This window comes from Camelus dromedarius, chromosome 6, assembly GCF_036321535.1.
Source record: "Camelus dromedarius isolate mCamDro1 chromosome 6, mCamDro1.pat, whole genome shotgun sequence".
Lineage (NCBI taxonomy): Eukaryota > Metazoa > Chordata > Mammalia > Artiodactyla > Camelidae > Camelus > Camelus dromedarius.
Genome location: NC_087441.1, coordinates 18,342,366 through 18,367,011, shown reverse-complemented (window position 1 = coordinate 18,367,011; position 24,646 = coordinate 18,342,366). Strand labels below are relative to the sequence as shown.

Genomic DNA, 24,646 nt, shown 5'->3' with positions numbered 1-24,646 from the left:
GTTCTGCCTCCTGGGTAACAATCCTAGTGGTTTGTTTGCATGGCAAATTCATTATGTAACTAAGCTAACATTCCTAATCGTAACATCGATAAATATTTGGGCATAAAACTGTTTATTTGCTTTCTCTTTTATAGCCCCTCACAGTCTCCTCAGCTGTTTCATGATGATACCCATTCAAGAATAGAACAGTATGCTACTCGGTAAGAAACTCTGGGACGAGCCCTCTCCTGCTCCACTGCTCAGAATGTCTCTCTTTCTGTATTAATCTTCTGTCATTAACATGCCTTGATTTAAGGAATGTCGTTTTGCAGGAGTCATGATGTTTGAAGTCTGGGCTTTCAGCTTTCCAAATTGTAATTTGCACTTTACCAAACACCTGCTACACATCCTTTGGAGTAAATCTCCATAGGATGTGATTACTGAGCTCATGAGAATCCAGACACTGTGCAAGCAGGATTTAGAGAATGTAACCCAGTTTCAGTGAATGAAAATAGGGATTGAAAGTGTTCTCAGGAGATGGTGCATGAATGAATTACATTATGTAATTAAATTTATGCTAATTCTTTATTATAGGGGTTTATTTTAGAGTTCCCAAACAATATAAAGCATATGCTGGTATTGATGTGTACAAATTCTCAGGGAAAAAAAAAAGTATATACCAAGTATTGGTGATACTAGTAACTAGTTACGCCTTTAAAGGTTAGTTTAAGCAATAAAAACAGTAACATTTGAACTGAGTCTTGGCCACATCAAATTTTGGGGAAAAGCCAAGGTTGGATTAATGGAAAAACATACTCAAAAGCATTGAACTAGGAAAGAACATAGTTTATTTAAAGGATTGCAGGTGGAGAAAGGGGAAAGGACAAGAAGGAGTGAAGGGGCAGAAACCGAAGCCAGATAATGAGGAGCCCACTTCCTAAGGAGTAGGGTTCTGTCCTTAGATAAACGAAGTCAAGGAAAGTCTTTCCACGTGAGAGGGACATAGTCAGACTTGTGTACAAATGAAGACTGGCTTAGGATCTGGGAGACTTTTAGAAGTCTAGGTCTATTAGGAGACTGTATAACATGATATATAACCTATATATTTTAACATAATATAGGAGACGATCCCTTGGTAAGGCAGTGATGATAGAAGTATAACTTGACATTAGATGTTGTTTTGATTGCAGTCCTGTGAGGGGATTTTGACCATTCTGTATTTTGTGAGAATTAGGACAGTTTAGGAAAGACTGCGGATGCACCTCCAGTTGACTCTGCCCTGTGTGGCCACGTTCTCTAACTGCCTTGTTTCCACTTCTCAGACTGGCCCAAATGGAACGGACTAATGGGTCTTTCCTCACGGACAGCAGCTCTACCACAGGAAGCGTGTAAGTAAATCATGAAATGAGTGATGACTGGGGCGCCTGGTTCTAGTTCTGTGGCTGTCAGAAATAATCTACATTGATTGTGGCTGTGAATTTTGATCCCAATCAAAATTGGTAAGTGTGGTTATAAAAATGCCTGCATAGATTTTATGCTTTCAAGCCATAATAGTATAATTTGGATATGTTTATTTATTTAGTTTCATACAAGTTAATGAAAAAAACCCTACGTTTGGCAACTAATCTACCTCTGAAAAATCAGATTGTCTTATTTATAAATACAGGTGTAGATCTTCATTCCATTTGTCTCATAGTTTGTGTTAATTTAACAAATGTAGTTCCACAGAATATGTGCCCTGCTATGAAATCCTTTTCCTTCCATGTGCCCCCGTTTTCTCCGTAATCCCTGCCACTTGGCAGTTATGACCCACACACTTGTGGGCACATATATACTCCCCACCCTTCATTGAAAAGTGTTAACTCCTCTGCCAATATTGTATTTTATTAGCAACCAGGAAAAGCCTCATGAACTTCAGAGTACTTTTTAAAAACCTTTCTAGGCAGATATTTTATCTCTGATCCTCCCTCTGTTGTGTGACATCTTGCTTTTAAAACTTTTCCCACCCTCTACCACCTTGAAATTAACATTTTAAATTCTAAATGATGCCTAAAAAGATTTCAGTAGTGTTGAGTTTACTTGACTCACAGAGCTTCATTGTGGTTTGGATCTGGTGGGAAGCTGTCAAGTAGCCAGGAATGTTATAGCACTTAGGTGTTTTAAACTAAAAAAGACCATGGAGAGAGCCAAGTTGAAATACCTTCAGCAGTCTAATATAGAATATTTCCTTGTCAATATTTTAAAAAATTGTTTTATTATCATTAAGCTTATCAAGAAAAGTTTTCAGGAGATTCTTCAATTTTAAATTTCAAAGATTAGCATGTTAATACTTTATAACAATGTAGTAGTGATTTGTACATTATTATTAATGTGCTGTGAGTTTGGAACAATTCCCAAACCAAGATAATAGCATATTCATCATGTTTGTTTCATATTTAATCTCCTAGTATGTAATTCATATAAAGTAGCTGAGTATCTTGAGCATCCTAAATCAACATAATGTCCACCAAGTTTGGCAAATAGCTAAAAAATTAAACAAAGTCAAAAAATGATCATTAAAACCAAATTTTTAAATAATTAAAACCAAATTTAAATTCTTTAAAATGTGTTTGTCATACCTTGTGTGAACAGAGTAAAAGCAGTGCTCAAATTTAATATGTCCTATCTTCAAATCAGAATAAACACTATTTTCAAATTTAGCACTAATGTCTGAGAAAAGAAAAAACAATCAGATGATTAACAGCTGAATACATCTTAATATACTGTCAGTAGATACGTTAACTCATTCACCCATCCAGCAAATATTTACTGCATCCCTACCTTGCAGTGGTGTGCTGGAGCCAACTGTGAGAGCTGGTTGGTAAATCTGCCAGAAGTTTGTAAACTGTTGGTTAAACAGAGCTATTGTTAGAAACTTGTTTGTGTGCACTTTGCAATTCAATAGCTTAGATTAAAATAAAAACAAAAGTAAGACTCAAAACTCATCAGGTCCTAATTATTTTCCTTATATTTTATTGCTATGTATGTTCTTGGGGGTGTCAGGTGGTGTGTAACTGTGTATCTTTTCCCAGCTCCACGTTTAGTCAAGTCACTAGCTTAATTTGGCCTTGATGAAAGTATTTTAAGCCGTAAAAATTTAAAATGCTTCACATCAGGGCCTTTTAATTTACTTATCTTTTAGAGAGCTTGCTGTTAAACATTGAGCAGCACGCCGCGGCCACGCACCCAGTGCTGTAAAGGTCTGCAGAGGTAGATCCTGTCTTCACGAATCTTACAGACTAGAGGAGATAAGTGCTCCCACAGGGGCACAACATGGCGAGGGCATACCGTAGGAGGCAGAATAATGGGCCCCCAAAGAAGTCCACATCCTAATCCCTGAAACCTGTGAATGTGTCACTTTACGTGGCAAAGGGGACTTTGCCCGTGTGATTGAATCAAGGATCTTGCGATGGAGTGGGCCTGATGTTATCACAAGGGTCTTTGTAAGAGGGAGGAGAGTCAGAGGTAGCACAGGAGAGGTAACTGTGGAAGCAGAGGTCAGACATAAAGAGATTTTACAGACACTACTCTGCTGGCTTAGAAAATGAAGGAATGCAGGTGGCCTCTAGGTGCCGGAAAAGGCAAGGAAACAAACTCTCCTCTATATGAGGTTAAATTAATAGTGTAAGAACATGTAACCACTAAAGAGAAATTGTTTTCCAGTTACTGGTGTATTAATATTTTCTTAATGAATGTGTTAGTAAATCTTATTTCGATAAAGCCAATCTGGCAGTTCTTTGCTCTTTCACAGTTTGAACTACTGAGAATTCTGGGGTTCTTTTCCCATAACGTGCAAGGGTTCTGCCGTGCAGGTGAGAATGCTAACAGGGACTCAACCATTGAAGCCCTACTCTGGACCTAAAATCCAGCGGTTTAACATGAAATGGTCACCTTTTCTCCCTTAAATGTATAATATTTACTTTTAAAATATTTTCATTTAAATCTGTACTATTGACTTGACAAAGTGAGTAAGTATTACTGTAATAAACCCCTTTTCTCCCAGTGGGTCGATGATCTCAGTGAGGATGATGATTATCTCCTTTGGGCTCCTCATGATTTACGAGAGCAATTTCCTCATCTTATAATTTAGCATCTTGGATCACAGGCTACAGGAAGAAATGCTCACTCTCTTAGAAAGACACAGTGTGATCCTTCTTTGCTTCCGGCGTGGATCAAAGCTTATCTGTTCCTTATTGTCATAGCAGGAGATATGTGTGCAATATATTCTAACACCTGGCCTTTTCCTGGACGTTTCCTAAGGCCCCAGCACCCGGAGGGTCATGATACAGTCCCCGGAGATAACAGATGACAGTTTCCAGGGCCACCTAACAGGATTGCTGGCTTCTGGATGAAGGGTCGGTGGCTTTTCAAGGCAATCATGGCTCTTTTTGTTTTACACTCAGGTCTGTCTTGAGACAAATCAACATCAAAGTATTTGCAATTTTTATGGCTGTTCTTGGGAAAGATTAAAAAACCAACTCAAAGTGCCTTAAGCGAAAAAAAGAAAAAAAAAAGGCATTTTAACAGACTTCCAAAATAATTTTTGTCATTTTTCTTTCTTAAATTCTCCACCTTACCCCCAGGCCTTCTTGAGTTGAGGTTTTTGTATATTCTGAGCTGAGGCGTAAAAATATTATTCAGCTTCTCCTGAATAATGATAATGATGATGATGATGGTGCAAAAACAGCCCCATCTCTTCCTTGGTATAGAGCATCTTAAGAGCCACGCTCGTTCTAAGCCCTCTGCCCATCTTCACTTGTTTAATCTTCACAGAACCCTTTGAGATGATACTCTTGTTCCACCATTTTACAGATGAGGAAGTTGAGACCCTGCAAGGTGATATAGCTTGCCAGGGGTCTTGCAGTCAGTAAGTGATGGGGCTAGGGTTCGGACTTAGGCAGCCTGGCTGTAGGCATGGACATCCAGACCACCCCGACCCACCCTCACTGTGCTGCCTCAGCCGCTCCGGGAAGGGAGGCCTTCCCCCAAGGGAGCACTGCAGTGGGGGTGGTGGGAGGGTCAGAGCATCTGCAGATCTTTCCAGTCCTCCTGGAGGCCATCACTGTCCTTATCCCCATTCTTCCCACGTCCATCCATGCCCCAGCTTCACAGTCCACACCTAACAAGAAGATTTTGTAAATTCAACGTTTGCTGGCTCAATCTCCTAAATTTGGTTTTGGGTCATCTCCACCATAGGCAATAATATAGCCTTACTCTTTGAGGTACGAATTTTGAGTTTAACTTGTAATTCTCTCTTAATTACCCAAGACCCTTTTATTCATTTGTATCTTCAGAAGCAACCATCCTACCCTGCAGTGTGAGCCTTTCTCTGTCCCGTAAATTAGTGTATGAGCCAATTTCTTGCCTCCTCACAGCGCTCACCTTCTGTGAACCGGTTAATTTGTTGCAGCTCCATGCATCATGGGCTGCTGCCTCCCCGGCCTGGATATGAATCAGTCTCAAGGCTTTTTACCCCTAAATAAACCCAATTGCCAGTACTCCCTTTTCCCCTGGAAATCTGACTCTGGACAATTTAAAAGGGCGTTAACTTTAAGGATACTAATTTTCTTTCAAGGAGGAATTGAGCAACCATGTCTGAGAAAGAGACAGGACCCAGGATAGTCTTAGTTCCTGCCATCAGGATGCCTCACTCCATCTGCAGCGTGCCCTTGAGTGACACCGTTTTATGTGGAAGGATCAAATTGGGCGGGGGCGGGGGGAGGGAGGCTGGCCTGGTTTGCACTCACTTTGCTGTTGGCAGCTCTGAAGCCTGGAACAAAACAAACCTTTAAAGGAAGGAAATTACTGTTATTTTTATTTATATTGTGCCTGTTTTCAAAAGGTCATTGTATGAATCATAATTCTTTTTTCATTGGCTATGTACTGATTTTGTAATCTGGATAGTGTTTACTATTCATGACTTAAATATGGTATAATTACATTCCATCTAATGGTATTTCATTGATGCGGACCTATATTTTGGTGACATTTTCTGTTTTAGCACTGGGCACACTATTGATGTTAAATGACCTTAATCTGGTACCTCATGACTGTCTGCATTTAAAGAGTGTGCTCTTGGTCTTCATTATATATAATTAAGAACTAGAATGTATCTATTTTCATATTTAACTTTTATCCCAATAGTCTGTGAAAACCACTTAAGACTAAAATTATATGTTATATACAAATTATATTTAAATTCTTATCTTTGTAAAAATTGCCTTAATTTCCTTCCAGATACCTTACTGAAAGAACGTAATGATAGAGGACATGATGATAATTATATTAAAAGTAAAAATAATGTTAACTGCCCCATCAGGTTCCCAAAAGAAATGAATCTGTATACATGTTGGCAATGGGATGCATCTCAAATCTAATTTTGACTCTTTTGTGTATATATTTGTTTCACTGTGGATACTCCCAAAATACTTAAAACAAGTATTTAGTTGCTGTTAATATTAAGCACTAAGTATAATTCCTGAGGTCAAGTGCCCACTGGCGTAAGTGTTCTAAGGGCATAAATGGTCTCATGGTGCTTGTGATATGGAAGGGGCTCTGTGGGGGGGCCTGTGATCCAGTCATAGATCTGCCAGGGAGCTTACAGGACCCAAGCTTTCCTTTAATTCTTCTTTGTAGTTCTCCTTCTCCTCCTCCTCCTCTCCCCACTTCCCCTTTGCTTCCTCCTCCTCCTCCTCCTTCTTCTTCTTCTCCTCCTCCTCCTCGTTTAACTTTTACTTTGGTCTTTAATTTTCTTGAGGTGAATTATTCATAAGAATCATCTAATTATTTTTTTAACCAATATGAGAATCAGTTTACCTCTTATTTATCGCAGTATCTGAGATCACTGTCTACTTTTGTTTCCTGTTTTGCATCATCCTTGCTCTTTGTTTTGCTCTATGGACAAAGCGTTTTACTGTACGTTTATGTGACCTGGCTGGTCCTGAATGGCTAGGTTGGGACTCTACACATTGTCCATTGTCTTTGGACATTTGACTATTATGGAGAGTAGGAGGCTAACCCTTTTTTCTTTCTTTGCAAATGATTTACTGTTTTGTTTTCATTTCTGGCTGACTGCTTGTGATGCTTTATCCTGAATAGATACAAATTTCACTGGGATGTATATGAACATTCTTCTTTTGTTTTTATTTCTTTTTTGGGTACTCAGTCTTTTTAGTTTCTATACTCGTCTTTTTCAGCCTGAGAAATATTTACTAATGTTCTGCTGTACTCTTCCTTTGCTTTTACTTTATTTTTTATTTTATTACCTACTTTATACCCTCTGTATCTTTATACTTTGTCCATTGTCCTGTCCATATATTAGATCTGTACTTTTTGTCTTCTCTTATTATGTATTATTTGTCTTCTCTTATTCTCTTCATTTAAACCGGGTGAAGTGAGTCTTGTCATCCTTAGCAGCTAAGTATTGTCCCCGTGGTGTTGATGCATTAGCCTCATAGCCTTCTCTGCTCCTTCATAATGCAGTTCGGCTTAGGGTATTGGCCATTTATTCCCTATCAGGAAAATACCCTCCCCTACCTCCAAACACACAGGCACAGACCTCCTTGCCAGATTTCTGTTTGATTTCACTACATGGGCATCCTAGGAGCTCTGGGTTCATGCTTTCAAGCACTGCTGCTCTGCAGTGATGCAGGACCCATTCTCTTCTCTTACTGCCATCCTTCTAAATTTAGGAGCAAGCCTGAAATTCTTCCAGAGTCTCCCTTGTTTATCTCACAGTGATACCACATTTTTGCAGGACCAATAATCAAAGAATGGTTCCACAGTTTATTTCAGTTCTTCGCATCAGTGTCTTATTTCCAGTTTCTAACTCTTCCAGTTGTAAGAGTCCTGCTCCTCCTTCTTCTGAGGTTAGGTAGGTTTGCTGATAAAGGAAGCAAAATAAATCAACAGGTGGCTCATTTGAACCTTTGCTTTGGCTGTTTTGCAGGCCGAACACTCATTATTTGCATTTACTTCTTCATACTGCTCTGATCTCAATGCACAGGACACGCCTTTTCTAAGAATTCACTACTTCTCAGATGCAATTTCATGTCTCCTCTTTATCAGAGTAAATGGCGATAATACAGGTTTGGATTTTCAAATTAGACTCTGGCAACCGAAATAAATGTGCAGCCTAAAAGTTGAGAGTTATATTTTATTTGGCAGGAGGACTCGAGCTGGGATGACAGCCTCTCAGATGGCTCTGGGGGACTGCTCCGAAGAGGTAGGGGAGGAGCTAGGATACATAGGGGCTTTACAACAAAGGCCAGGTGGTTGGAACAATAAAAGATTACTTGTTATCTAAAGAAAACCAGGCATCTCAAGTTAAAGAATCTAGTGCTTTTCCATGTATGGGAGGAAGCAAACATTTGGGCTCATTGAATTCATTCTTTTGACAAGCTTCTAGCTATCTAGGGCCAGTATCCTGTCCTTTATTATTCTGAGTGCCCTCAGAGTGCACCATTGTGAGTGGCTGCAGAGGCTGGGCTGCAGGCTTATCTTCACTGGGGGGTGTCGGCAGCCACTGATGACTTGATGGTTTCAGCATTCTTTGTTTACTGATATGGTTTGCAATATTTTTCGTTCACAACTCACAGAATCAGAGACCTCACCCAGTATCAAGCATTGCTCATCAGCTCCAGGGCTTCAGCAAAAGGTCCAGAACTGCCCGCGCCAGTAGGTTCCTTCTGGCTGCATTAGGATGTGCTCTGACCCCAGTGTGACAGATGAGGTCTCCAAGGGATATTTGCAGTCATATCACTTACACAGAAGGGAGCTGGTTCAGCATGGGTTGGCTCCATTTTATCCTTTGATAGCTATATAACTTACTAGATGTTTATCTGAAGCCATATCCTATATAAATCCATAGATTCCAAGATTTGTTTACCAAAAGCCATCAAAACAGACCAAGTCCAGTCTGCTAATGGTATTCTATAGCAGGATTCTGCTGCTAGCATTAGCTAGGAGGTCTGTCGTTTGCACATTTACAAGATCTGCCTGGATCTCTGGTAAAAGAAGGGAAGGGACTCCAGGCTTGCTGATAAGCATTTCCTTCCCATAAACACATTTGCTTTGTTATGCTTCTGTTTCTGTCAGTCTTTAGGTTTGACCACATTATTAATATGTCTAGTTCATTATAAAAGTGGTTAGAAAAGTGGGAGAACCCAAGTGAATTAAATGTAGTTTCTTGTTTAAAGGAGAATGGTTGATCCTATAAATGGTGTGTCAATAACATTAAGTAAAATATCTGTAGCTATTTTATAAAGATCTACAATTATAATTTGTGCCAAGTTATTTACATGAAAGAATAAAAGGATTATCTTCTACCATCTCTTGGGTTACAAAGCATTACAGAATTGCTGTTAACCACATGCTAAAGACAGTGAGATCAACTAGTTGATTGGAACTGTTTTAACAAAATACTATAAACTGGGCAGCTTATAAATGACAAACATTTATTTTTCCTAGTTCTGGAGGCTGGGAAATCCAAGATCAAGGAGCCAGCAGATTTGGTATCTGATAAGGACCCCCCTCCCCCTTTCCTGGTTCATCTTTCAGTTCCCTCTTATGGCAAAAGGAGGAAGCGAGCTCTCAGGGGTCTCTTTTATAAGGACACTAATCCTATTCTTGGAGGCTCCACCCTCATGACCTAATCACCTCCCAAAAGCCCTACCTCCACACACCATTATACTGGGGATTAGGTTTCAACAAAGGAATATGGGGAAGGGGAAACAAACACTCCGTGTATAGCAGTTTACTTTTGGTTAACAGCCTTTGAGCCTACTTTTTTGGCATTGTTACAGGGACACGGAGTTTTAAGGCAGGCTTGGCCCAGCAGCTGTCTGACCATCATTGTTTCTATTTCTCTTGTGTCCAGAGACATCCACGTCCAGATGTGAGCCTTTGCATGTGTCTCCTTTGTCTCCCCAGGGAGGACGAGCATGCCCTCATCCAGCAGTACTGCCAGACGCTCGGAGGGGAGTCCCCGGTGAGCCAGCCCCAGAGTCCAGCTCAGATCCTGAAGTCAGTAGAAAGGGAAGAACGCGGAGAACTGGAGAGGATCATTGCTGACCTGGAGGAAGAACAAAGGTGTGCTAGACCTGGGAGAGGAGGTTTCCCCTGTGTCACCCTGGGAAAACTTCTGATGGAGGATTCTTTCATATGCACTTCCACGTGGCCCTTCCCCATTCTCTTTCAGGACCATCGTCCAGGAAGTGCAGTGGAGGCAGAGTTTCGGAGGACACTAACATGCTGGGCTACTGGCTGCAGCTGACAGCTACATTTCAGGGTTCAGGAGTGATGTCTGTTAGAACGCTTGCTTATTTGCAGCTGCAGTTTTATTCATGCTTGCTTCTCTCATTGTTAGAAATGTTTTTACCTATGAGGAAACACATAGCATGGGCGACACTGAGGCTCAGGGACAGTTTTGGAGAGACAGTGATGCACACAACGCTAATTCCAGTTTTCCCTTCTCTGCACTAGAAATCTGCAGGTGGAATATGAGCAGCTGAAAGAGCAGCACCTGAGAAGGGGCCTCCCTGTCGGCTCCCCTCCAGACTCCGTTGTTTCTCCTCATCACACGTCTGAGGATTCAGAACTCATAGCAGAAGCCAAACTCCTCAGGCAGCACAAAGGCCGGCTGGAGGCTAGGATGCAGATTTTAGAAGATCACAATAAGCAGCTGGAGTCTCAGCTCCACCGACTTCGACAGCTGCTGGAGCAGGTAGAGTGTGCAGGACGTGGCATCGCCCCTCCCCACGCTGCCCGCCCCAGGCCCATCCCCCAGGGGCTGGGTCCCAGGGTCAGTAGAGGGGTTCACTTCCGGTTTCTCACCTCCACAGGTAAACTGGCTTAGAAGTACCTCCTCAAATATTATAAGCATTAAATCCTCACTGCCACCAAAAAATATGTTTCCCCAGCTTAAGATGGAATTGCCCATTCTTCTTAAACACTGAAATCTATCTCAGCTCTGCATAGTTTAAGGGAAAAGATCCTATAACATACATCTGCATAAATTATGTTTGGGAAACATCTGTGGAGATTAAGGGAAAGGAAGTGACCTGAACCCTTTGTGTTAAATCCTCCTTCCGATGAGCCGTTTTCAAGAAATTAAGTAACAGATGTTTATTAATTTGGAGCTATTATTTCCTAACATGGCACCATGTTTTATGGCAGTTGTTTGCAAAGTTTCTTGACGATAAAAAAATACAATTTGCATTATGATGAATGCGTACATGTATGAGGAATACAAATACTAATTGCTGTTATAAAGAAATGCTGTCTCTTATTTTCTATTTTTCCCTTCTTTCTTTCTTCCTCCCTTTCTTCCTTCTTTCCTTCCTTCCTTCCTTCTCTCCTTTCTCTTTTCCTCTGCTTCTCCCTCCCTCCCTTCGTCCCATTTTTTCTATCTTTCTTAGTGCTGATCAGGACCTACCAAATCAATTTTGTAACTCATCAATGGGTAATAGCCTACAATTATGAAAAACACTGTTCTTTAAGATATGAGAGAAGCATCAGATAGAATTTCTGCCTTTTTGGTCCCTGCAGTCTTGTTAGGGACCAAAACAAAATGATATATAGCAAGATAGTATCATCTGTAAAGATAAAACACATTACAGAGAATTAAGTACCTGATTACATCTAAAAGTTAGAGACTAAGAATCATGTCAGAACTAGCAGGGAAGATGCCTTTGTGGCAGGTGCTTATTGTGTAGAATCCTAGCAAATGGGCCTGCAACTTCTCTCTCTTGAAGAATCCCTGACATCAACATTCATGTCATCTTCTGCCTCTTTCTCTGGCCTGTGTGTAGTGTGGGGCCCCGAGGCAGTGAACAGTAATGCCTTTCTCCAGAAATGATCTCTTGAATCAAAAGTAGAAACAACTTTCTCTCCAGCGATTTTTCTCAAATTTTAGAAAAACTGTCTTTTCATCATTGCTATCGGTATCTTTTAACTTGTCAGAATCATTCAAAACACTGTAATTTTTGCATTACCTACACAGTGAGCCACAGATCACTCCTTGTATTTTGGCCATTTACTTTCTATAGGTCTGTCAGTGTTTCAGACTGCGTGAGACGGTTTGGGGAAGGTATACTTTAGAATTGTGCGTCATTCGAAAATAAGTAATTGTTCCCCCAAAGCCTGCCTGGCTCTCTCCAAGTCCTCTGGATTGTTTGGTTTTGACCCTGGTGCCACTCCTGTGCGTTGGGAAAGCTATGTTGTTAGTATTGTGAATTTGACGTTTCCAAGCGGTGCCTGGGTGAGGGATGGCTTTTCTCTTGAAATCTCTTATTTAGAATATGAAGGATTAGTGTTAATGCAAACCAGTACCTAGGTCGCATTGTTGTGGAAGAAAGCTGTGCTTGAAAACTTTGTTTGCCGTGGCCTGCTTGATGCTCTTAGAGAGACGGAGGCTCTTTGCTCACCCTTCCCCTCCTCCCCGCCGCAGACAGAGCTGTCTAATGGCCGCTGCACCTTCAGATTGCACAGGAATGCTTTCAGAGATATCGGAAATCTAAATGGCTCTGTATATTCCAGACTGTAGGGCTCTTAACTGTTCTTAATGACTTAGCACGAATGCCAGAAGTTGATGGAAAATTCAACACTGATAGTAAAATCTAGCGAAAGTACCAGGCTCCAGCTAATATGGATTTAATGGGAAAAGCAGCATCGGAAGCATGGTAACTTCTGCATTCCCCACACAGTGGAGCACGCTTTTCTGATTCGACTGTGTGCTCTTCAGTGTATCCATCGCCATTTCAAACTCTGTGCCTTTGTGAAATATGTATTAGGTGTCAGATCCTGTTCTGATCGCTTTAGGAATACTAATGGGTCGCCTCCCTCACAAAACCCTCTGACACAGGCCCTCTTATCACCACCCCTACTTTATAAATGAAGAATCCAGGTCACAGACAGTTGCAGAATTTGCTCAGAATTACACAGCTCTGATAACCGAGTTCTAAGCAGCTGAATCCAAAATCATGCTTTTAACCACTCTCCAGTATTGCCCTTAAATATTGATTTAATAAATAAATAATAAATGAGCTGATTTTGAAATTGAATAAATTTACTGTATGAGAAGCAGTGCTAACTTTTTAAAGATGAATGGAACATGTTTCTAAATTCACTTGGTTGACATAAAAATCATAGAACAATTAATGGATGAAACTGACATTGATACATAAATCTTGCCATATAACCAAGTGAGTTCTTCAAGGTGCCCAAACCAGAAGGAAAGGGCCGCTTGGTCCTTCGGTGAATACTGGTGAATCCACCCAATCGATGCTAAAATGTATTTGAAAATGTCTGAGGGCAAAGGGCCCTTTGTGATTCATTTATCCAAGGTCAGGGAGGGGAAGTTAGAAACGGAAATGTTGTCTTTAATAGTTGTTTGAATCCTTCCTCTGTGCTAACCTCTGAATGTGGTTCCAGCCTGAATCTGATTCCCAAATCAATGGCGTCTCCCCCTGGGCTTCACCTCAGCAATCGGCACTGAACTACTCACTGGATCCCGACCCCAGCCCACAGCTCCACCAAGCAGGTCTGTGTCCCCGAGACTCGGCCCCTCCCTCCCCTGGTCTACTCTGGGCTTTGCCATTTGTTTGCTTTTCGTTTTAAATAACATTCTTACACATAGGTGCCTAAGGGCATGAAGGAATTTGCACTCTTTTGGTCTCAGCTGAATACAAAGCTGTTTTAACAGTACCAAAACAAACATTTTGGGATAATAAACTATAATGCACTTGCTTATATAAGGTGTAGTGGTGGACTGAATTTTGATGGAAGATGAAAAAGAGCTCTTTCCTGTTGGGATGAGCAATAATTTATTTTTTCTTTGCTTTAGGAATGATTCTTTTTTTTTCCCCCAATAAATTCTATCTCTAAAATTTCGTATTTGTATACACTCAGAATAAAATACTAAAGAATGTTACATCAAACATGGTTTTCTCTGCCCAGGTCTGCGGACTCAGCGGTCTGCTTTCTCCCTCCTAGTTCCTGCAGACATTGCCGCCTCTCCCACCTGCATCTGAGGCTGAAGTCCCACTCAGCTTGTCATTGGCCACAATGGGGACCTGTCACTGCTGCTAGGAAGGGCCCTGTCAGCCAGGCTTTCTGGAGTGACATTTTGTTATTGATGAAATTCAGGCTCTAAAATTCTACTGAGGACCATATACTTTAACCATATTAATTTGTTTATGGGATATCTTTTGCCACATTTATCAGAAGAAAACCCAAAATATTAATATAATTTTAATTTTTGAATAGGAGAATTATTTTGCTATTGATTATAGGGTTAAAAAAATCAAAATAAAAAGTATCTCATAAAATACATCTAGTTTTGTGTCAGTGTAAGCTAGCCTATGCTAAAGTCTCCAAAAAGAAGGAAAGAAAAAGAAATTGGTGGAATGTCTTTCTCATATAAAAAAATATTTACAATGCAAAATGGTGGGGAATTCTAACTAATAAATTGAAATAATATGACTCTAGTATTTTTTTTTTCACTCATAAATTTTCCCCTGGCACATGGAATCTTTCAATAGAAACATCTAATAGATATTAATTATGTAAAATCTGTTACCACAAATTAATACAAAAATGGTTTTGGAATTTTCACCTGAAATTATCCTTTTTATAGAGAACTGTTTTCATATTGATCTTTAGAGGCCAGTACTAGTATTTTCTCCCTAAAGTTGGGTTTTGGTGGAAGACTGGACATTTATTTCTGAATGTCTGTTCTTTTTATCTGCTGTCACAGCACCAGAGGACCTGCTGGCTCCCCCTCATGACACCAGCACGGACCTCACAGAGGTCATGGAGCAGATCAACAGTACGTTTCCATCTTGCTGCTGTGAGTATGGACCATCATAAGCAACTGCTGTGCTTTTTCCTTCCATTTCTTTTTTCCTGCACGGGGTCCTTTGTCTTCTTTGGTAAGATAACAAAAGCCAATAATAGACACAAGATTGAATATTATTTGAAGATAAATCAAACATTCCCTATGTCCACAAAGCAAATGAAGCCCAACCTCGATACCATCACATCGTGGGTGCAGGGACAGTGCAATCCACCTCTTTGAGATTCTCCGTACGCCTTCTGAGTGGTAACATGAGGCAAATAGAACAAGCCTGTCTGTACAGAGAAATTATCCTCTTCAATGCAAACTACAGTAAGTTACAAATATGACTTCAAAGAGACCTTTTAGTGGCATGCCAAATAAGGTATGAAAATAGCCTTCTCTCATGTAATTCCCTCTGTTCAGACATTGTTTTCTGATGTCATCAAATTCGGATGCAGAAAGGGATTATTTTCCAGTTTTCCTCTTTTTCCCTTCTCTTTTTTGTTTTTGTTTTTGTTTTGATTGAGGGGGGGCATTTCTTACGGAATAAAATTGTCAATGTATAAAGGCCAAGCAATTTAAGGCATCATGGATTATGACCCTATGAATTTTCCATATGAGCAACCAACAGCTAGAAAATAGCCAAATAAAAACAGTTCAGATCCCAGAGGAAATTACATAAGGATTCTTATTTGTTGATTTTTTCCAAACATTTTGTCTTCAGCATCTTGCCGCCTTGCAGTTTCTACTGAGTGCTCACCAAAAACATTCCTGCTACTTCAGACAGAACAGTTTACTTATATATACATACATGCTACTTAATGCTACAATTATATTTTAAATAATTCTTAAAATATGAATATATTATTCATAAATATATGTATAACTTGGGGTGATTAAATCTAGTCAGCCATTACACTAAAATTTTAGTATATACATTATATATATACTAAATGTATATTATTATAAGTCATATATCATATGTATGTAGTGTATATATATATAAAACATCCTCTCATCTCACCCTTTTCCATCCTCTCCACAAAATACCATTTTAAATGAGGAAAAAGATTTTATCAGGAGTGTAGATATACGTATGTTTGTTTTCATATTCTTTTCCATTGTAGTTACTACAAGATGTTGAATATAATTCCCTGTGCTACACAGTAGAAATTTGTTGTTAGGAGCGTAGCTAAATAAGATATATTGACTTTGTTTAAAAAGTATGCTTCAATTTATACCACTCTACCGTTTACAAAATGCCATTATTAGTGAGAAGTGGAAACAGTTATTTGAAATATAGTCTTCTCTGAATTTTCAGAAGTATTTGCCTAAAGGACATATGACAGTTTCCACAAGCGCATAAATAAATTTATATTTGGGAGTGTGTAAGTTTAAAGGTTATTATTTGTAATTTCACTTCTCAAAATTTGCAGAATCATATTTACTGTATATCAGTTCCTACACTCAGCCCCCCCAAAGCACACGCATACACACACACACACATACACAGAGTTTTTTGGCCCTGTAGAGTATTAGAGAAGCTTAAGAGAGTCAGTTGAAGCCCATATGCTATCAGATTGTTACTAATTTTCTAGGCTCCATGACAGTCATGATAGATGAGCAGAGTAAATCATTTATATTAATTATAACTCAAGATTAAATTTAATAGAGATTTTGGTTCTGCATTATATTTTACTGAATGGCTAGATAAAACCTTATCACAGTCTTTACAAGCCAGAATTTCAAAACTAACTTACTTTTTTTAGTTCAGCTTAAATCTAAATATATTAGTAATTAGTTAAAAACAAATTCTGTAAATCAAACCTGTTTAGAAGTTTTTATTTAAAGATCATAATGGACATTTTCAAGTTAAAAGTTAATTGACAGTGAGAGCTAGGGTGGGAAATATGTTAAAACGTATGCTTTCTAATGGATATAATATATATAATTTCCATATTAAAATTTGTATACTAGAATTCATGTGTTTTAAAAGTTTAATTTTCTAAAGCAGTTACTCTTAAATCTTTTTCATAATACAGTCTTATATTTAGCTATTGTATAAGACTGATCTATGTCATATTTTAGAAGATAAAATAATTGAAATAAGTCATAACAACTATAGGGCAAAAATGAATCTTAAAAGATGTGTGTGTTTGCCTCATTTTATGGCTTCCCTTAAAGGCAAGTATAAAATTCCTATTGGTTGGAATCTTTTTAGCTACCTATAGCTATACTGGTTCCTGAGAAGAGTACGTACCTTCAGTGGGACCCGCATGACAGTTAAACTCCTCTTTTGCATTGGTGCCTTCTCCACCTGTGCCATTCTGTGTTGTGAGGGTGCACTGCAGACCCCCAGGATTCTTCAACAGGATGCTAGCCATCTGTTCTCATAGTCAGTTTGCACATTCACAAATACTTGTAATATTTATATAGTTTTCTGTGGATGAGTATTACTATGATGTATTATTCTGAAGAGCTCAAGTACATCCCATGTAAGAAATGATGAATAGTATATTTAAGAATCCTCTGAAATTCAGATCTTATTTTTTGTTTCTGAAGGTCTGCTATTAATTTGGGTTCAGATTGCTTTGGTATTTCTATGCTATACTTGGCTTTGTTAATGTAAGAATCCCGAGGAGAGGGATAGCTTTCCATAAAAACAAAGGCTTAATTGACTTATCTGTAAAATTGATACATATTTTAAAAATTCTGCCTAAAGTTATTAAACTTTTTTAAAATGGGTGCAGAATGGAAATGAGCACCTGCCATAGATTTGGTACCCAGTACATTTCTGATTTGAATGAATGAATGATTACATATTCCATTGGGAAGGAAGGTTTTAGTTGTTGAAACTGCCCCAGATAGAATTCAGAAGGTTCCTAGGATTCCTTTTCCTTGTCGCCTCTTTTAAGTTGCTCAGCTAGCAAATATTTGAATAAGCCTTTGCATTACTGAAGCTTGCTCACCACCGTTGGAGGATTTTTTTAAGCAAATCGGATTGGCATCCTCCCAATGCCAAGCCAATCCCTTGAGCCCATGTAACTAATGACAACTTTAAAATTGCTTGTCACCAGCATACAATGAATTGATCTGCATGTTAATCTTGACTTTTGATCCTTTGTGAATTAAAAATTAGCATGATCACAACTGAATTTCCACTCCTGGCAATCTTGGAATTAAAATGAAACTCTATTCTTAAACCGTAATTGCATGAATTGCCTACTTAAACATGATTTCTTCTTCTTCTTTTTTTTTTTTTTGACCATATCTATATATTGTTGAATGCAACACTTTAGAATTCCTCTATCTTGGATTAATATTCCAGTTGGTCCTGATGGCATCTTTGAATTATGGCCTTTTAAAGTCTCCTTTTAATTATTTATATTGAGTTTCAGAGTGGAATTTCAGAGTGGAATTTCAGAGCAGAGAGGCAGGCATTTCCATCTCTTCTTGGCAAGGAGTTAATGAAGAGAGTTTGTTTGTGTTGCCTATTAACCAACGCATGTACTAAAGTTTCCACCGACTGCTATAACTAATTTTTTTTGTGTAGAATCTTCTGTTGTTTTTTTCATTTATGTCATCCAAATGTACAGGATACTAGTAGTAAGCCTAATATTATTTTTTTACTAATAGACCAACAAATTCTTCTAAAATCATTACTTTTTTAAACTACAGGCATATTTCCTCTGTGAATTGCCTAAGTTTATTGAGCTTGAGTGACATTCACCAAAAACTCAAGACCTACTAAAATGGCAGTGATTTGATTTCTTTAAAAATATATTTGTATGATTTGTTCAGGGGAGTACTCATAGCCTTTATTTGTAAAAAAAAAAAAAAATCTGTAGGATTGAAACATTGATTTGAAGCAAAATGGATTTGATTTCTGTTTGGATTTGGCTTTTGTGACTTAAGAGAAGTCTAACTGCGTGTGGTATACTTTACGCTAACTCAACTCAGCTTTCCCGCGGGTGTCGTTCCTTGTGTGAAAAGGTCCATTCTGTTTTCCCTGATGTAATTTACACATCTGGTAGGACAAGGCTTTCTTAACCTGGTCATTGCCCCCAGTATGACTGGGGCTCACACTCTCCCTCCAGGCATCATAAGAAGGTTGCCCCTCTTGCTTTCCTTTTTTCTCACAAAGCACCCACTGTGTGGTCAGGGATTTTTTTTTTTTTTTTTTTCCTCTCAGCACAGAAAATGAGAGCTGGAAGTAGTGTAACCTACTAGATGCTTAGGGACAATTCTTATTTGACACAGAACAGATGTTACCATCATTGGAGGGTGGAGCTCCCCTCCCTCCCCAGGATTGAGTACTAGTCCAATAATTGTGAGATTTCACAGTGAAACGGGAGAGATGAAAAAGCAGAGGTCTTAGGAGATTTGCTAGTGGCTGCCCTCCCAATTCCTGCTGGATCAGCTACACTGTCCCATGCCATCTGCAACCAGGAAGGAAATGAGCTGCTCAGGTGCACAGGCAAATTAGACACCGTATTCTAACTTCTCTGATGTTCTTAACTGGGCCCATCGAAGGCAGAATTATTAGCCCAAGTTCCTAGAAGGCTGCTGAATGCTGAGGATTAGCCCGGCCCTTTCCTTGATGCAAACACATCACCACCGTGTTCCTAGCCTTTGGGGCAAGGAGCCAAGGGCGACAGAAACTGAAGACTCAGGCCCCCTTGTTTCTCTAATGACCTCTTGGTCAGAATTTGTACTATTCAGCAGAATATACAGAACTTACCCTGTTTTGATACAAAAACCAAATACATGGCATGATTTCAATAGGGAATTTTGAGAATTTTTGCAAAACTAAGTACTCATTGAATGTTCATTTGTTTGAGAGAGCCACCATATCTTTTGCATATTTTGGTGGAATTTTTGTATCTCAAAGCACGTGGGATATGAGAAGCTAACCAAGGAAATTAGCCCTGTTAAAGCATCTAGCCAAAGGGAAAAAAAATCCCAAAACCCATTTCTTTCTTTTTTTTTTTTTTTTATTAAATTAATTGAATAGCTGGAAACTATTGCATGCCTGGAAGGGGGAACCAGTGGAATCACACTACTGCCTTCAATTGATCTCTTTTATTTTCTCTTTCAGCAAATCTCCCCAGCAGGCCACAGGTAAGAGTTAATGGGTTGATTGGCTAAGGTGTTGCTGGTTATAACCTAGAGTGAGCTGATTAGCTACCACTAATTGTGGTGCTACTTTATTCCCCATGTAAATAGGTAAACTTGCTTGACATTTAAATGTTCATTGATTCAGTACAGTAGTTTGTCCGTCTAGGGAGGGGGAACCCCTCCGAATCAGTTGTTCTAGATGCCCAAAATGCCACATGCTTGATCTTTCGTGTTCTAACAGCTGTTTAAAGGCGTCATATATACTGTGTAAAGTTACCCTGGATAGATTTGACTGGCCACCATTCTCCCAGATGTCTCTTTAAGGTAGACTTAGAACATGAATTTAAACACAGTGACTAGGGCAGTGCACAAAGGTGGTTTTGTTACTTTGAGGGAAAATGGTTTGATTTTTCCTTTAAAAATGGGTTCAGAACTGTTGGGAGTTAACAGCCTCAGGCTTTCAGTATGTTCCTTATCAGGTAATCTTAGAAATAATGTGTCACAAGACCACAGTAAATCTTTGGAGAACATTTTCTTTCATGCACTTACTTGTGAAACTTTTTGAAACAGTCAACCGTCTGAGTTTTTATTGTCCTAATGGCAAGAGGGGCTGAGATCTTAAGGAGAAGCTCAGATGGTTCATCTTCAGTAAACAGAGGGAAGACAAAGGAATTTGACATAGATTAGTGGATGTGGCGCGAGAGCTCGTGAGAAGGAAGGACTTCATCTCAGGAAGCAAAAGTCTTCTGACTGCTTCTGTTTGCTTAGTGAATCAGAAGTGGTGGCTTCAGCAGAGAGTGAGGATGGGGAGGAGGCGTTGGAGGTATGAGGACAGACTGGAGGATGAGCTGTTGCTGCTTGGAGCTCAGAAGAGCAAATGGACAGGGAAATAGAATGACTACCAGGCAGCATTAAAGGCCACCATTTAAGGTACTTGCTCATGAATTTAACCCTTCATCTACATTCAAGTTCATGAGCACAGGCACCAGAGCAAGCCAAGTATTGCATTTAACCAACGTTGAAGTTGGGGTTTGGCCAAGAAAGTACAGCAATTCAAGGGAAGAGGCAAAGGAGTGATGATAATGATTGAATCAGACACCTGAGCTTGGTAGGAAACAAAGAGAGGATATGTTAGGGGTGGGAGATAGAAAAAAACAAGGTAGGAAAAATCAATGGATTGCAGCACCAAAGGATGGATGAAGTTGGGGTCCTAGTGGAAGTAAGCTGGAAGGGTAAAGGTGGTTGTCAGAAGGTGGGATAATTGAAACTGAGATGGTGGGGGCAGTGCAGGAATTAGTGGTGGTCCATATTTGGAACTTTGAGCAAGTGGCTGACAAGGGTGAAGGATGGATTCATGGAGGAGAGGAGCTCAAGGAACTGAGAGGCCAGAGTTTTGAAAGAATCATCTGTGTGAGCATTGAAATCACAAAGATTTAAAAATAGTGAGTGACAGTGAGCCATTTCTTCTTCAAGAAGTAAGGGGACATGAGCCAAGGGGCTAGAAAATGACTGCATAGCGGGTGGTATAGTCTGATGGCATGAGTCAAAGCTGGGTGTTTTTAGGAAGGAGGAGAGAGAAAGGGCCCTGAAAACCACTGTGAGGACCTAAGAAGGACTTATCCAATATCTGAAGAGTGTGGGAGATAAAAAATAGTCATATGTGAAAGGGTTGTGGGGGAAGCTGTGTCTTCAGGGGAGATCCAGGTATTGGTTAGAGCAAGCAGGTGGAAGATGCAATTCAGAGAAGAATTTAAGGACATGAGTTTTAATGATGATGGACCCAACTTTTGAGCTTCTCTTTGAAAGGCTGATGTCACTCCCTTGAGTGTGGCCCTGGATTTATATCCTCCCTTGCCTGTGTACATTGGCCCTGAGCCTTTAACTGGCAGCACCACACATCCTTGGACTGTGATTCTTGTCTTGAATTCCTCTTGTTTGGGCCCCAGCTCGGGACTGAGATCGGTTGAAATTATCAAGGGTACTGCCTCTGCGGGAGACCTCCCACTGTTCTCCCGGGAAGACAGAAGTGCTTGCACCAGCCTAATTCACTCACCATTAGTACCTCACACACACACACACATACACAAAAGCCAGATCTTCTCAATTTTAGCTTGGTTTCCAGCCTGGGAAAGAAAAAAGTCTTCCAGACTTCCTCTAGATCAGCTGTGTTAATAAAAAGCAAAATGACTTCTGGATGAGAGCAGAAGACCTCATCCCAGGAACAGAAGTCACATGGGAGTACAGGATCCCCCTTGAACACAGCAGAATAGTGCTTGTTTAGTTCTGAAAGAAGCACTTTTATGTTTTTTTAAGAGTTGACAGGTCTCTGCTACCTGTAATGTTTTATGTAAATGTTGTTCTGACAGCACTGTTTTCCCCTCCCACAGGCAATGTGAAGTATTCATCCAGCCAACCAACATTTCTTGACTTACAGTACTGCCCTTTTCAGCAAATGCCAATTTCAAGTTCCATTTAATCAGAAGCTCCGTGACTCTTTGAAATGTGCTGTTGAGCGCTGTGTGTTCTACTGAAGGAGTAAAACACTGACTATCCAAAGAGAAAAGGATATTTTGTTTTTATAATAATCATATATTATTGTTTTCTTCTTCCCTTTCTATGCAACTGTAAATTAATGAACAGAGTGGTATTTGGAAATGGTAATAACACTTGTCACTGATTTGTATACTGTACACAGTATTGGGAAAGTGGGTGGGGGCTTTCTAATATGATACCTTCTTTTTAATAACCATGGCAAAAATTGCATAAGAATTAGAAGACAATTTTACATTTTTACATTCCTTCATATTAACCTTGTACAATAACTTCATTTATTTCTTTGACTCTTTTACCATTATGTTTTGGTTATTTATAATCCATCAGCCACATGACCAAATAGATTTTCTGTATTTATTTCCATGATTTGGCCAAATCAGTAAGTTTATATATTTCAATCAAGTATCCTATGTGTCTGAATTAGGCTACAGCTCTGTGTATGCTGTTTAACTTTATTTGACATCATACACCTATTTCTTTAGCAACCACTTGGATAACCACAATAAAAATCCTGTGGGCCTGACATCTCTACTGGGACTTTTTTCCTGAATTTTACTTCCCTGCTCCATATAATTAGGTTTTGATTTCTTTATTTATTTCATGTCCCAATCTATATGATAGATTAAAGCAGGATTTTAATAACCTCAAAGGTCATTTTCCCAAAGGTTGCCCATTTAAGCGTATTTTCATTTTGACACAGAAACAAAACTTAGGACAACTTTTCCTAGTTCCCAGGTGTTGGTTTTCATCATTCAGTACATAGCAGTCCTTTACCTAATTGTGATACCAGAACACAGGGTTGTTTTGGTTCCCATTTAAGAGAGTTTTATGATTGTTTATATTCAAGCCCTTTATGATTCTTGAAACCCTCAGTTATTTTCCTTCTGAAAGCAGACACAAATTTGACAAATGTCTCAGTTTACCTTTTGGGTGAATGAACAGCCGTTTTATTACCTTTCATTTGATCAATACATGTGGGAACGATGTTCATCAAAAACCTATGTTACTGCTTCTATAGAAGAATGAAATTAATGCTTAGATGGTGGAACCCAGGCCTGTACCTTTGAGTGCATCCATTAGGTATTTGGTTCAGTTTCTGACTTAACATTTATTTGATTCAGCTTGATGTGTTATGTAATTTACCAAATGTAGAGAAACAAAACGAAACAAATAGTGAAAGTAATGTGTTTTGATTCAAGCATATGTGCATTTAAAACATCAGGACATTTTAACTTTGAGTTCTCTTTAACTGGGATCTGGCCAGAAGGAGGCTTAAAGTTAGAAATCCTATTCTTTTAGAATAGGTTGGGTGGGTTAGGGGCAAGGGTGTCTATTTGCAGCAAAGATATTTTGAGAAGAAGAAAATTGTTTTATATAAGAGGAAAGCCATGACCACCTTTCTACCTCAGATCCATCTTCATCCATTGCATTGGAAATAGCTTTATGCCGCTGCAGTCTGAAAAATCTAGAGCTTTTATCAAACCACATCATACCCAATAAAAGTACCTATTTAAAGAAAAAAAAAAATTCCCTGAACTCTGAACTACAAGTTGTAGATTTGGTGTCTTCCTTGTCCTTACTTTGAAAAGTTATGTATTAATTTTTTTCTGCCTGTAATTGTGTACAACATGTTCTCTATCTGCTATTAAGGAAAAGCTACATAAAACACTACATTGTAACCTTCTAAGTAATAATAAATAAAAAGAAATATATTGCAGTAACAACAAGGGGAAATAAGTATGTAGTTCTTTTGAAATATGTGGTAAAGAACTAATCATAGACTATCATCTAATCTGGTTACATGTTGTATTTTTCATCCTGAATAAAAGTAATTTTAACACAAGATGGCTTTGATATTCTTCAGCAGTGTTCACTGATAGACCCTGAGCTATGAATATACAGTTATGAAAATAAAATATGAAGAGAGTCTGTATCCTGATTAGTCTATGTGCTTTCCTGCACTTTCTCTCATACCCACAAATACCTTCTCTTTCTTATTCTCACCGTCTCTCTCTTTCTCTGTGTTCCTCTCTTCTCAGTTTCCTTTACAGACAGAAGGCCGATTGATAGGGAAAAAATAATGTTGGATGTTAAAAATATGTATGTGAAGCCTACAGAGCT

The 24,646-nt window shown here is 39.1% G+C and overlaps 1 protein-coding gene across 16 annotated transcripts in view; it reads left to right on the top strand.

The window, feature by feature from the left end:
- Nucleotides 1-24,368, top strand: part of UTRN (utrophin) — a 457,624-nt gene extending 433,256 nt beyond the window's left edge. For 15 of the 16 annotated variants that reach the window (XM_064486618.1, XM_064486616.1, XM_010983720.3 and 12 more), the window contains 8 exons: nt 135-200; nt 1,302-1,367; nt 9,949-10,107; nt 10,501-10,741; nt 13,450-13,558; nt 14,774-14,866; nt 19,953-19,975; nt 22,360-24,368. In XM_064486618.1, coding sequence (XP_064342688.1) covers nt 135-200; nt 1,302-1,367; nt 9,949-10,107; nt 10,501-10,741; nt 13,450-13,558; nt 14,774-14,866; nt 19,953-19,975; nt 22,360-22,368 — 766 coding nt within the window. In that variant the 3' untranslated portion in view covers nt 22,369-24,368. The remainder of the gene's footprint in view (nt 1-134; nt 201-1,301; nt 1,368-9,948; nt 10,108-10,500; nt 10,742-13,449; nt 13,559-14,773; nt 14,867-19,952; nt 19,976-22,359) is intronic. The other variant, XM_064486620.1, reaches the window with a different exon arrangement.
- The last annotated feature ends 278 nt before the right edge of the window (nt 24,369-24,646 follow it).